Source organism: Aedes aegypti, chromosome 1 (genome assembly GCF_002204515.2).
Source record: "Aedes aegypti strain LVP_AGWG chromosome 1, AaegL5.0 Primary Assembly, whole genome shotgun sequence".
NCBI lineage: Eukaryota > Metazoa > Arthropoda > Insecta > Diptera > Culicidae > Aedes > Aedes aegypti.
In genome coordinates this window covers 130,363,972-130,378,543 of record NC_035107.1, presented here as the reverse complement: position 1 = coordinate 130,378,543, position 14,572 = coordinate 130,363,972, and the positions used below count along the sequence as shown (strand labels likewise).

Here is a 14,572-nt window from a genome sequence, read left to right as displayed (position 1 = left end):
AGATATTTTTTCATCTTGTTTGCATCGTATTTCATCAATATTCTTCAGCTGTGAATGGTTTTGCAACCATATTATCAAAAACAAGTTATTTCAATTACAGTGACCCAATGTCACCCCCTCTATGGGGTGAGATTGGGTCACTTGTGGTGCCGCTGTGAATAAATATTTTTCTTCAATGTTTTGAACAGTTGTTAATGTACCATCAAAGTACATACACACCAAATTTGAAGTTTATTGGAGTTAAATTGCGATAGTTATTCAATAAATAAATCGTACACATCCCTTTTTGACCCATTGTCACCCCCAACGACGGTATTCAGAAGCTTAAGCCATTATATTGAAGTATTGATTTTTTAGTGTATACTTAATCTTTGTTAATTTGGAGCAATTAATTCAAAATAACTCTTTTCCATTGATTTTTGGTTGCGTAATATTTGAATCATTCCTTAACAATAGAAAATATATTGCATTCCGAGAAGTTAACAAAAAAGAGATGTAAAAACTTGACCAAGATCCGAACTCTGGACTAGCGAGTGAAAGTCACGTCCAATACCTCCGGTCATTTCCCCACGCTGATGAAAGTGTGTTCAATCTGCTAAAGGTTGTGTGTTCGAAATGAGATTCTTGGCATTTACCGTTTTGTCTCAAATTCCGAACAGACTCATATTCCGAACACTCGGTTTTTGTATGACGATTAGGTTGAAATGTTTCGCTGAAATATGTCACCAAATAATAAGGAATTGGCAGTCAATTGCAATTCAATTTGAAAGTTTCCAATATAATTTTTTTGACGATTCTCTAGTTTGAGACCAGTTGAACAAGCTCAGATAAATTTATTTGCGAAATTATTCATTTGAATATGATTTTTTCGTGCTGTTCGGAATTTGAATCAAGGTGTTCGGAATATGAGACAGAATAAGCACAGTGTTCGGCATTTGAATCAAAATGTTGTTCCATACTTTTACGTTAAATCAATACTAAAACTAATTAAACCAACATTATTATTGGTACACCCAACAGCTAACAGTTAGGCTTTGCGATGAAATTAAAATTTACACAAATATCATCCAATTCATGCCAACCAGATGCATTTGAAGTCACTGTTGGCCTTAAGTGTTCGGAATATGAGTCAAAACGGTACGTTGATCCAATACGGTAAACATTTTGAGCGGAATATTGTTGTAAAATGAATGTGATCGAACTCATTTACATCTGATTCTAGATAAATAGCCGAAAATTACGTCGGCCAACATGAATTTATGTTTTGCTGTGTATTGAGTTAGTAACATTATTTTCAAACAAACCGAACATGGGTGATCAAAGTTGGCCCAAACCATAAATCTCAAAATATGAATATACTTTCAGGAACTAAAATACAAGCCATAATTTTTCGATGCCAGTCCTTGTTTTGAAAATATGAAACTTGCAAGGTTTGTACAGTCAACTCTCCTTTACTCGATAATTCGTATCTCGATATCGAATTTAGAGAACCATAGTGAAAGTTGGTTTTCATGGCTATCTCGATGGCCCCTGCATTTGTACTGGAATTGTGTTCTCTAACTCGATACTTCCCTAAATCAATGGTTCCTTCAATATCGAGGTATGGAGAGTTGACTGTATTAACAATTGAAACATTTGAGAAAGATCGAAGGAACTAATCAATGTTACGATTACGATGCATAAATATTTTTCCTCCAAAAACAATACAAGTTTGCTTTAAAATGCGACATCCATTATGAAATTACAACCATCATGAACTAAAGTATGAAGCCAAAACAGTTACATGTGGTTCATAATATCTAACTGTGTAACCATACTGGAACATTCATGCTAATGACACACATAAAGAGTGAATCGGATAAAAAATTAGATTTTCTTGATCCATGATGTGAAACTGTTTGTTGAGCGATCAAATTTTTTTTTTTTCGTGTTGATTCCATCCAGCTTGGGACTATTGTAATATTTCATCATCATCAACAATATTTACAAAATATATTGTTTCCGATAAATCAAGTTACGGGTTGTCCATTGATTATCTAAGAGTTTATGGGGAGATTAGAGGGGGAGGGGTCTTCGAAATTTGCCCTACTTTATTATTGAACAGACCCTTAGGTTAATTATTGTACGACAATAATAATGACTGCTTCAATAATACGAAAAAAAAACCCAAGCAATATTTTCTGTTTTTCAATGGAATAATATCACTATCCATAGTAAACGACAGTTGTTCTCGTTTCAGGAATAATTTGTTACACCGAGTCTGGTTGTTTGGCTGATTTTCAACTTGCATCTCATAAATTTATAATTGCAGACACACATTTGAACAGATGTAGAAATAATCCAATGCATCCATTAATACAAATTGTATGTACTGCTCATATTCACATTGTTGGTAAATATCAGCTTTTCAAAAATTATATATTTTAGAATGTGGAACCATTATTTACTGCTCGTTGAAGAATGTCGCATCTAATTGCATGCAACTGAGAACTTTATGAAGTTCTGCTTGACGACATCTCGTCCCCTTGATGCTACAACTAGATAACTCGAAATTTGAAATTTTTGACTTCAATATGTCAAAACATTTTTCTTAATTAGATCTGCAAAATATCCACAGGTCTTAAGCGTGTGATTCAAAATACACAAGTTAAAGATTATTTTTAGATCATAATCATTGCGATTAACCATCACCTTGTTAAACGGTCATACTTTCAAAGTTGCACATCTCAAAATTTTGATTTTCGAGTTATCTAGTTGTAGCATTAAGGGGACGATCTATAGATATAGATGAATTGTTTTATTCGGCAGTAAGTTTTAAGCTTAAATTGTGTTAACATGGTTTTATTGTTTTAGATTTATATACCGACCATACTACAGGGCCTTCCTTAGCCCAGTGGTTAGAGTCCGCGGCTACAAAGCAAAGCCATGCTGAAGGCGTCTGGGTTCAATTCCCGGTCGGTCCAGGATCTTTTCGTAATGGAAATTTCCTTTGCCTTTCCTGGACATAGAGTATCTTCGTACTTGCCACACGATATACGAATGTGAAAATGGCAACTTTGGCAAAGAAAGCTCTCAGTTAATAACTGTGGAAGTGCTCATAAGAACACTAAGCTGAGAAGCCGGCTCTGTCCCAGTGGGTACGTTAATGCCAAGAAGAAGAAGATGCTACAACAATCCCTTTTGTTCGAGTTCCAGTAGTAACTATGAGATGGCTTTACAGGTAGTGTATCCAAATACCCGGACGATAAAGAAATAAAGACTGGAGAAGTTCATGGTTTTTCTCAAGCTACACTGAGCCAATTAATCCGATTATCCTTGTCTGAAAAATCATATACTTGCTTCGGAATTCAGATTTGAAAGGTTTTATTAATGTCCAATGATGGTTATATGAAGATCCAATTAAGTTAAACTAATAACAATTTGGAAGCAATTTAAATTCTACATAAAACTCGTTGGACGCCATTATCCATTCAGTCATTACAAAATCATATACATGGTATCTGATTGTGTAATGTGAAAAACATCGGTTTTTATTTAGCTACACGATGGCACGGCAAGTTTTTTTTCTGTTTCTAGACGATTTGTTGGAAAATTTTTTAAAGATCTTATCAAAGGTAAGCTGTAGAAATCAGCTCTTTTTGATTATACTGCTATTTTTTAAATATATTTCAGAATATGGAACCTCTCTTCATGAGCCTTTGCCTTGGTCGTTGAAGAGTTCAGCTTCAAATTCCATGCAACTATGAACCTTCGATGTTCTGCTTGACGTTATCGAAGTAAGTTATTTTATTTGTTAATTAGTTTTGGGCATACAATTCAGGGAGATATTCCATCATTTCAAAAATTGTTCACCAAAAATGGTGCAACAAAATTCCCTCTGAATTGTTGAAACAGACGTAGAACTATGAGATGATAATCTTCAATATATGCGAATACCCGGATAATGTAATGTTTAATGAACGGCGAAGTATTACGTCTCTCTCAAATCAAGGAAATATATTTTATGAATTTCGCTCACTTTGTATTGAAGAAATGTTAAATAAACAATGTTAAATTTATTTGAACAATTTAATTATTTTTGAAATTTTATTTTGGATAATCAAATATAGAAAATGCCAATTGAAAACCCATTCATTGTTATTAAAGAAACAATTACAATTTACTTCAGTTTCACACGAAAGTTATATGATTTTGTATATGACACCAACCTACATTGGATTTTTATATCCATAGTCTTTTTGTTTGAATGTTATATGATTTTCGTAATGAACTCTATCCGTATGAATTCGAAATAAGAATTATATGAAAATCATTATGGAAAAAATCTATATGTTTATTGTAATGATTCGAACATGACAAATTTTTGGAGTGTATGTCAACGAATACATCTTTTTCGTATATTCTAATATGTTATCTTAAATAAATAATTTTAAAATGTACTATTTGAACGTGAAATTTTTATTTTTAAAAATTTATTTCAAATAATGATATAGTAAATCTCATTTGAAAACCATTTCAGTTTGATTAAAGAATCAATTATTATTTATATTAGTTTCTGACGAAATGTATATGATGTTGTCTATGATACCAACTTCCATATCCATCATCTTTATGCTTGAAAGGTATGTGATTTTTATAATGAACTCTATCTATACGATTTGTATATTAGAGATATGTGAAAAGCATTATGGAAAAAAGCTATATGTTTTTGGTAATAACTTGAACATGATTGCTTCTCAGAGTGTAGATACCTTTGCGGAAGAAAAAATTCAAATGACAAAAATGTGCTGAAAACATCTGTGCGGCTTTCGTCGACTAAGCGAACATGGATAGTGTAGGTACCGTGTATATTTTAACAACCAAGCTTCTCTCCGTTGTTCAAGCATAACTATTATTACAGTCATATGCACAGTTATCCGATGGATTCACAACTCTTGTATAATATGTATTCACTTACATTTCCGTTAGCTCACGGAAAACTATTGTGCAATATTGAAATGCTGCCTCATGTGAAATCAAGTAATTAAAGATTCCATATCCAAGCTAAAATCAACTGCACAACACTATCGTTTCATTTCTCCCATATTATTTGTTGATACTAAATGTGTCCGTTTCCTTCAACAGTGGTTATGAAACTATTCCACTTACCTTTACACTCATTAGATTCCCGTGCATTAGCTCGTCCCCACGGTCGATCGAAGTGGAACGGTTTACAGCGTTCGCAGTCTCTTCCGGCGGTATGGTGTTTACAATCGCACACTAAGTCATCATCGCGCCCCAAAACGCATCTAGAAGCATGCCCGTTGCACTTGCACCTTCCACCAACGGCAAAGTCCGAAACTGCATAGTGATGCGTCAGGGTTGGAACGGTCGGAACAGCTATGGTTGAATCGGTGGATTCGTAGTTTTCGATTCCATTGTACCCGAAAGAAGCTTTTCGCTGCCGAAACGATGGCGGCACTTGAGGAGATCCGAGCAAAAATAGATCCTCTATGGACTCTTGAGGCATCTGCAAGCGATGGAAAACTATACGAATGTCGGTAGCTGTGACCCAATCCTGAAGCACCGGTGATGAGTCGAAGTCCGAGGCGGAAGGACGTCCCTCTAGGGTGCTAAACGCAATTCGTGAACCTTGTATCCCGGTTGATTCACCCATATGACGATGGGCGTCGGTACAACGAGCTTCCTGTTCATTAGCTTTGGTAATGGTGGCTCGGTTTGGTCGACCGTAGACTTTTCGACACTGGGAACTGTAAAACTGGAATGGTTGCCACGATTTTCCAAAGTCGGCACTTTTGTATATGGCAATAGAGTCTGGTTTGACAGCTCCAGGGCAAAATGTGAGACTCACATAGGTTAGTTCGTATTTTTTACCAAGTGATAGAGTCAGTGTAACATTATCCGGAGGTTCGTTCAAACCCATTGGAGTTGGGATGGCTTCCGATCGCCAGCAGGTTACGTTGTTAGAGTTGTTAACGTCGGTCAAAGCAGAAGCTGGATATCGTTTTCTGGGGATAGTATCATCACATTGATGGCAAGGGCCACGGAGTTCTTGACTATCACACACTTCCTCGAGGCCCCGCAATCCACATGTCGACGAAGCAACTATAGGCATCCCGAACGCAGCATTCACAAAATCCGGAACACATCGCCTTGGTCTATCTTCATCATAGCATGGGTCAAATTGCGACTGCACTGGAAACAACTTCAGGTATCCATCCGGTGAGGCCACTGTTAGCACCACGAGCAGAAAAGTGACCCACCAAACAATGCTGACCAACATGTACCACTTCATTGTTTCACAAATTACCTCTATCCACTACAGCGGTCGCAAAAATCTGTTTTCCTCATAAAATTTTAATTAATTGCTATTGTAGCATAAATTGAGGCCGGCCAGGCGTTGGTCCCAACCGAACACGGAATTTTAATTAATACTCTTTCCGCACGTGGGCGGTTTCACTCCATTTCAGCAAACCTGAAAAACCTCAATGTAACACGGATTCCACTTTACGGAAAAGGGCTCGCCTAGCTAATTGAATGGCTAGTTTCACTTATTTCACCATCAACACACCCGTCAGCAGCAAAACGGTAATTTCCAATTATCCTTAGATCACATTCTAAACTTCATACCATTAACACATGTCTCACATTATTCATTGCTTACACATGAAGACGTTTTCTTCGCTAACCCGTGGAGTGCAACTTTATTTCACACTACATGATATAATTGGGTTGCAGCGCTGCAATGTCACTCGAAAACCACGCGCGCTCCGAAGCACCGAAGGCGAAGCGAGTAATCAAAACAAACGTCTCAAGAATTGGATTGCCGCCGACGAGCACCGAAGTGAGGAGGCGCGACGAGTGACGACACTTTGTCTGCAAAACTGACGTGATACACAAGCAGTGAACCAGAGGAACAGTGAAAGCCGGCCTGCCCACGCTTCCAGAAGTCCAAGGACCGCGGGCGAACGGCACGGAATTACGCGAATCGCCTTTGAGGCAACCTGTTAAGCCGTGCCGTAGACTATGAACCTACAATCTTTTGGCAACGCGAGGACGAAAGCTGTCTGCAGCGAACGACTGCTTGCTGAGGATGGATGCTGACTGAATATCAGTATGTTCTTGCACACTGCCGCCACAGATTCGGGACTAAAACGCGCACAAAGCAGAAAACCATCTGCCAGCAGCAGCCGAGTGGAAGGAAAACCTAGAGAGATGAGCTCTACAGGTTCGAAAAAGGGAAATTTGCGTGTGGAGTTGCGAAAAGGTATGGTCTGCACGGGGGTGTCATATTTGAGGAAGCAAGCCGAGTTGGAGTCGGTCAGAATTTTCCCGCAGCTTCTTTATCATGAAATGAAGGGAGAGCAATTACTGACTCTCGGGATCTATCAGCGCGCGGAGAGGATCTGCCAGGAGAGTTCGTATCATAACCGATGCTATCTGTATCGCTTGTTGCCGAGTGGGTGGAAGCATACGAGGAGGCGAGTGGCAAGGGGCCCGCAATCTGCTCTTTTATGTGCCGTTAAAAGACTGGATGTTTTTGTTTTCATATTGCCGCACTCTTTGTGGCAATCCGCTTCAACTACAGAGCGTGTGTCCTGCCACGAAGAGAAATTGTGAGATGGTGAGATTTCATTGGAGAATGAGTTACGAGAGAATCGGAGAATTTATGCTCAAATCAGAGAGCACAGATCGCTGAGCAACTGAGAGCAATGAGGCGTGAGACGCTGAGCCGGTAGGTGAAAATCACTTGCTCACTACTCGTTTTGGATGCATAGCATGTGAGTAAGTATGCCATGAATGAAAGAGCAAACCATATTCCTCGCGGTTCATGACAATGATGTGGTGGTATTTTGCTCAACTGGCAATGCGAAATTGTTTGATTCATTCGTTTAACTTTAATTCCAATCAAACTCCTTCACAGATAAGTTTCTCTCGGTATAGGTAAAAACTTCAAAAAAGAAGAAAAAATCAACCTATTTGATAATCATTTTTAATGTAAAGGTATTTGAGGTAATATGCATTTCCGGGGCAAAACGACTTTTTGGGGTTTCTATGAATATTTTGGAAAATTTTAGACATTTTCCGTGGATTTATTTTTTGTCAAACCATATTTTGGGGATACTTATTATCAGCCCCCCTTCGCAAATAGCTTAAAAAAGCACCGTGGATCGTTTTGCCTCAAGAGTACATATTACTCCAGATTTCCTCATTCGAACCCTAAGAGCAAAATTTCAACAGATAATCAAGAAAGTAGATCTGTGAGGACTGTGAAGATTACAAGAGAACTCACAGAGAAATACAGGGGATAGGCAAATTGTTACCTAAATTCAAATGCTTACGTTTTGACTAAACGAATGAAATTGGATGCATCTGGAAGCATTCGACGGCAAATTTGGTCTTGTTTTAATAATTTGCTGAGCCATGCATGTTAGTCTACGGAAACCAGAGTTGTTCTGGATTTTCCAAGGTCATGTCCAAATCACGTTTTTCTGTCGTTTATATTTTTGTGCAGTGTGAAAATGTATACATAATTGTTAACAATTTTTCAAGAAACTAGATCCAATTGTGAATTGAATGCCACATGATGCATTAGGATTTGTTGGAAATCTTCCGAAAGGGCTTATTCACAAATTTGATAACACTGAAGGGGGTGGATGGGTGTCCTCACGATGTTACGGCTCATACAAAAAGCGTTACGAAGGGGTAGGTGGGTGTCAAAAATGGTCATTTTCAGCCTTATGAAATGAATGAATGAGCCCAAATATGGCCTTTTCCATAAACTGGTTCATGAAAATATTGTCAGTCATGTTTGTATTTCCAATCATGTATATATTATCCGAAACAATATCCAACTGGGCAGCAAACTTCAAGATACTGCATCCGGGAGCATAATCAGAACAACCAGATGCGTTGATCACTCTAGGTTCCAAGTGCCCTTGGAAAAGTAGCCAATTCAAAACATGTTCGGAATTAAATCAATATATTGATACCTCAAAAGAACTTCCAGAACCACCGGCTGCCATGACCACTCTATAGTAGGTTAGTGGTGTCCATGTTGACATCAGATCAACATGTTGAGTGCTAACATGGTGAAAACCTCATTATATTACTTAAAACCAAGCTGGCATCAAAATCAAGATGGCCGCCAGATTTTTTTACTTATATTAATACTCTTATTCTTTCCTCAACTAGAAGAAAACACCAACGATTGAAAACTTGTTTCTTTGTTCTACATAAAATGACGCTTATATTGATTGCACTTTCCATATAGGGTCGATGTACCAATAGCCACATAGCTAAGAACAAATATTCGTATAAAATCAAAAAATAACGCTAGCGTCATTATTTTTACATCATCTTGGTTTTGTGGAAAAAATATGAAAACAGGAAAACTATAGGAATACATGTGCCTATAGTAGCACTATTTCTAATTTCTGTTCCTATAGTAGCACTAGCATCACGGAGTTGGCAAAATACTAATCAAAACCGTATTTTTACAAAGCTTTTATATTTTTCCTTCAAAGTGTGGATCAAAAGCTTTCGTTTGATGCAAAAAAGTACTTAATTCATTAATTATTTCGTATAATAAAAAATAGTTTCTCTCAGTAGTGCTACTATAGGAACAATAGGTTAACTATAGGCGCAAGGGAGCTCAAATTTTAAGCAAAATAATTATTTCGATCATTTTTTGAACAAAATCAAGCTGTGTATCAATAGTACTTAGATAAATAGCTCCTGACCTTCATGTCAAAAAATATTTTGAAAAGATTCATAGCAAAACGGCCGTAAATAGCCACTAGTGCGACTATAGGGGACTGTCCACTAAGGGAACACTGACCCTACGTCAAAACCATAGAGCATAAATTAGAAAATCGTTGGTTTCATAGGGTATCTTACTCAGTTTTTTTCTCAGCTTTCTGATGGTGATCTCGGAATACAAAACTAACGGTGCGCTGATGGTGAAAAACGATGTTTCCAATAACATTCAAAATAGCGGTCAAATTCAAAATTACCATCAATTTTTTTAGCTTCAAATGAAAGCTACACTCCCCTGCAAAAGTTTGGGTCCACCCCGTAAAAAGCATACAAAAGTGTGCAGTCCACATCTCTGTGATTACACATCAAATTGAAACTCCATATGGTTGAAAGACAATGAGTTATTCTTACTTCGTAGGTATTTTTTCAAATACATTGTTTGAATTACATATACTAAATTTTTATTTTAAGTTATGATATTTAAAAAAAAATAAACACTGGAAAATCATATTTAATCTAATTTGGGTTAACCTGAACTTACTTATAATACGAATACTCTTTGAAATCTCAAACGAATTATATACGCACCATTAATTGCGTTCGAAAGAGCTATAAGCTATAAAAACGGTTGAAAAATGGCAGAGATATTGACAAAAATGCTTTACGTGCGGCTCAGGTGATACCAAACTTTTGAACGATCTGCATCATACTAAAAGGTGAACCGAAACTTTTGCACGATGACTTGAATGACTGTTCCATTGATTTTGAATACTTTTTAGATTTTTCCGCCGGAATTTCGTGAGTGGTCTTCAAAGTATATAAGATTACGATTCTAATGACACTTATATTTAAAATTTTGGGCGATCCAATGCTGAGGAAATCAGCCAAGTTTTTTCAGTGTGTTTTTAGAAAAATGTGACAACTTTAAGTAAAAAATGTGTATACAAAATTCAAAAAATGTGTTTGGAAGAAAGAATAACTCATTGCCTTTCGAATGCGCCATAGAGATATAATATCACAGTAATATCACAGAAATATGGACAAAACGCTTTTGTATGTTTTTAAGGGAGTGAACCCAAACTTTTGCACGGGAGTGTATATCCTTCCTCTATACGCTGCCACTAAGTTGTCTATATGTTTCAAATGAAATATGAGACATATCACGCGAAGAAACACCTAAGATTTTCCAGAGATAGGCGTACGAGGGATCCATCAATTTGAGAAAATCGATACCATTTAGTTTTAGCATATACTAGCGAACAGTGACATAAAATTGGAATTCTAACAATGGGTGCCATGGCGGCCTGGTTTCAGTGAGAATTGCTCCTGTATAGTTTTTTATAGGAAATGGTTGTAAAAATGGCTTCAAAAAGCTTTTTTTTTATATTTAATGCAAATTTTCCATTCAGTAGATGTTGGCACCAAACCTTACTTTTGTCAAAATTTTTACATACGATCCGAGTTTTTCCCAACCAAAAGGGTCCTAAAATGTTTAATGAAATATTGTTTTTATTCAATAACACGAAAAAGCATGTTCTTGCAACTACTTTAGCATTTTTACCCGCTCAAATAACGGCTATATCAAACTTCAATTTAAAAAATGGATCCAGATATGAACCTTGACACTTTTGATCATGGTTGACGTTCACTTAGTCGACTAAAACGCCACAGGGGTTTTAGTTTTAACACTGGGGTTGTTCCTATCTGACATTTCGGCAGCGACACGGAAATCAAAATATACCCAAAATCAAGGGGTGACACAAAATATCAAATACCGTAAAAAATGTTTTTTTTTTTCAAACCTCCATGAGTCGATAGTCCATGATCAGCCTTTAAATCAGCTTTGCAAAGGATTGCTGTTCCATGACTCGATATTTCCATGAGTCGATGGTCCTTTCAATATCGACTCATGGAGGTTTCACTGTGCATTTAAAAATAGAGTAAACATGTGTTTCTGGCCTAAGCTTTCGCGTTTGGTACTAAACTTGGGACAGGCCATATTACGGCATTCTAGTTTGAGTTTGGATAACCGCAAAGAACAGCCTGTTTGAAAAAGAAGGGGAAATCTTTTATGAAAATGAATGCTGTAAAACGCTCAAAGCCACGATAAGGTCTCATCACCGCAGTTCATTAGTTGTCCTTCTGTTCTTCTAAATGCTGGTAAACAGACACAAACAGACGTAACACTTAGAGCAAATCGCGAACAAAATCAAAGTCACGAGGACATGTACGCTCAATGCTAAAATCGGTGTGTTTGGCCGATGGACAAAACCGGTCTGCCGGTTAACACAACATTTAGTTGATGACTGTCAAAATCCACCTCATGTGGCCAACCCACAAGCCAATCTTAAAAAACTGCTCCTTTGTTGATTTCTTTTGCTTTCACATGAAGATGTTTCGCTATATGAGACATCTCAGTTTGATATAAAAATTGTGAAAATAGAAGCAAAAACTAGCACAAAATCGATTTTTCAGGATGTCCGAAAATTACACACAGATGTGTCGGCCCAAAAGAGCCTGATTTTGTGTACCTTTTTTGAGAGAGTAGCGATATAATTAGCGCGACCACTTAGAACCAGCACAATTAACCCGCGTTGGTTTGGGAATCCTTCAGCAGAATTTCGAAAAATATACTACTTTTACGAAAGATCAGTTCTGTCCTGGGGTTTTAATAGCCGTAGCAATAAATTCGCAGCTATTCGGCAACATTGACATGACCGACGTACCGTCAAGCATTTAAGAAAAATCTGGCCTTCAAAAAATTGTGCAACTTTTCCAAATTATTTTAAGCGTACTAGAATACCACTACGAAGCGTACGTTTATACCATAATTCAGGGTAAAATCTAAAACTAGTGAAGCATAACAAAAAATACTCAAAAATTATATTTACAAATATCATGTTAAGGACGCCTCGTACCATTCTATGTCACCATTTACCGTGCACACTAGTGCACCATTCACCGTGCGTATAGTTTTCGTCATGATAAAACTTTGTATCTTGAAGAAACGTTGTTGGTGGAATAACTATGTCGCTAGTAGTATGCGCATTCAATTTTAAGAGTATTCAAATCGTGCCATGGAAAGTCGACTGAAACACAATAAAAAAATAATTTGCATAAAATCTCATTGCTCAAACGATGAAATACATCTTGCTTGTAGTATCTACAGCGAAAACTTGTTGAAATCTGATGGAAAATTTGATACTCCAACGTTAAAATGGAAAATGTGAATTTTTGGCGTTTCTACTAAGAGTGTTACGAAATCTCATTATTAAACAGAATTCACATAATTTTGACTGCATAAACTAAATTTTTTAAAAAGCATTGTGACAGTACTACTTTATTTCATCAGTTCTGTATTATTTTGCTAACAAAACAATAATTTGTATAATTTTTATGAATATTCTGTAGGAATCTGTATATGTGCACGGTGAATGGAGGCCGCACGGTGACTGGTGACTTAACGGCACACTTAAAAGTGGGTAATTGACGAATAAAGTTCTCAGCGAATAACGGCGGGTGTACTCGTAGCTCACTAGCTGAGAGGCAAGTTCTATCTCTGTAGTGATTTTGAGTCATTAGGAAGAAGAAATCCAGTTAGATTTAATGCAAGACAATGAGAAAATTGTTTTTGAGATACTTAGTGAACTGTGTCATAGGAGAGAAAAATTCAGCCTATTTTTAATCATAGCAGCTTTAACATCAATGAAGAGTAGACTAATAAATAACTAATATAACAACACAACTCTTCAAGAACATTTCGTTTCCCAAAAAAGTAAAAATGAATGTTTTTTTTTAGTGATAACTTAAAATAACAGCCTATTTTTAAATATAGGCTAAATTTTTGATAGCACGCCTATTACTATGACGTCCATCCTCATGATAACACCATGAATTAAAGAAACAACTTGTATTGAAGAAGAAAGAAAAAAAACTCCGATTTAAATAATAGGGAGATACCTAATAATTATGAACAATACAAGTTGAAGGAACAGTTAACATGAAGAAGCAATAAAAATCTAGAGAATCGTACAAACAAGCCGTCCTCAGACTCATACTATATTATTATGCACCACTTCAGAAGATAAAATATTCGGGGTAGTGGCGTTCGGTGTAGTGGGGTGTAGCCTTTGCCACAATGTCACTGAAGACTATCAGAAGACCGGCCCCAAAGGCACGTTCCCCAGCAATTGGGAGATTTGTGCCATATCAAAAAGTAATCAAAATTGCAGTACGCAGTTGAGAAGAAATGTCAGTTCGAATCTGAGAGAGAAGCAGCTGACTAAGGTTGTGAGCTCCCAAAAGTCAAGCGAACCTGTCACCAACTGTCACTGGAGGGCGGAGCGTGAAAATCTACCAAAATTCAATCTGCCAAGTTAATTCAATTAAGTTGAGTGATGACAAACTGCTTTAATTTTTTTATACAGTCATCTCTCCCTTACTCAATATTGAAGGGACCATCGTATTAGGGAGGTATCGAGTTACAGAACACAAGAGCAGTGCAACTGCGTTCCAAAGGACCATCGAGTTAGCCATGAAAACCATAAGATACGGAATATCAAGTAAGGGAGAGTTAACTGTATTCATATCCTTTGTTATAGTAAACAACAAGAAGTGAATATAATTTTGACCAAAATAAGTTCATCTGACCATTGTCCACAACCCAAGCATTAAAAATAGAAGGCAAGAAAACATGCCAACTGTCAGTGAGCTGTCTCTTCTCTCTCAAGTTCAAATGGGAGTCGCTGTAGAAAATTTCTGCAAGGAATCGGCGAGATATTTCTTGAGCGATTCCTTTTCAGCAGCAAATCAG

The 14,572-nt window shown here is 37.0% G+C and overlaps 1 protein-coding gene across 2 annotated transcripts in view; it reads right to left on the bottom strand.

Moving 5' to 3' along the window:
* The window catches only part of LOC5576881 (netrin-B), a 275,274-nt gene extending 268,086 nt beyond the window's left edge, over positions 1 to 7,188 (bottom strand). Inside the window, exons 1-2 of one of the 2 annotated variants that reach the window (XM_021847759.1) lie at positions 7,037 to 7,185; positions 5,149 to 6,475 (exon numbers count right to left, since the gene is read on the bottom strand). In XM_021847759.1, coding sequence (XP_021703451.1) covers positions 5,149 to 6,295 — 1,147 coding nt within the window. In that variant the 5' untranslated portion in view covers positions 6,296 to 6,475; positions 7,037 to 7,185. Of the gene's footprint in view, positions 1 to 5,148 lie in introns of both variants that reach the window. The other variant, XM_021847767.1, reaches the window with a different exon arrangement.
* Positions 7,189 to 14,572: the final 7,384 nt, after the last annotated feature.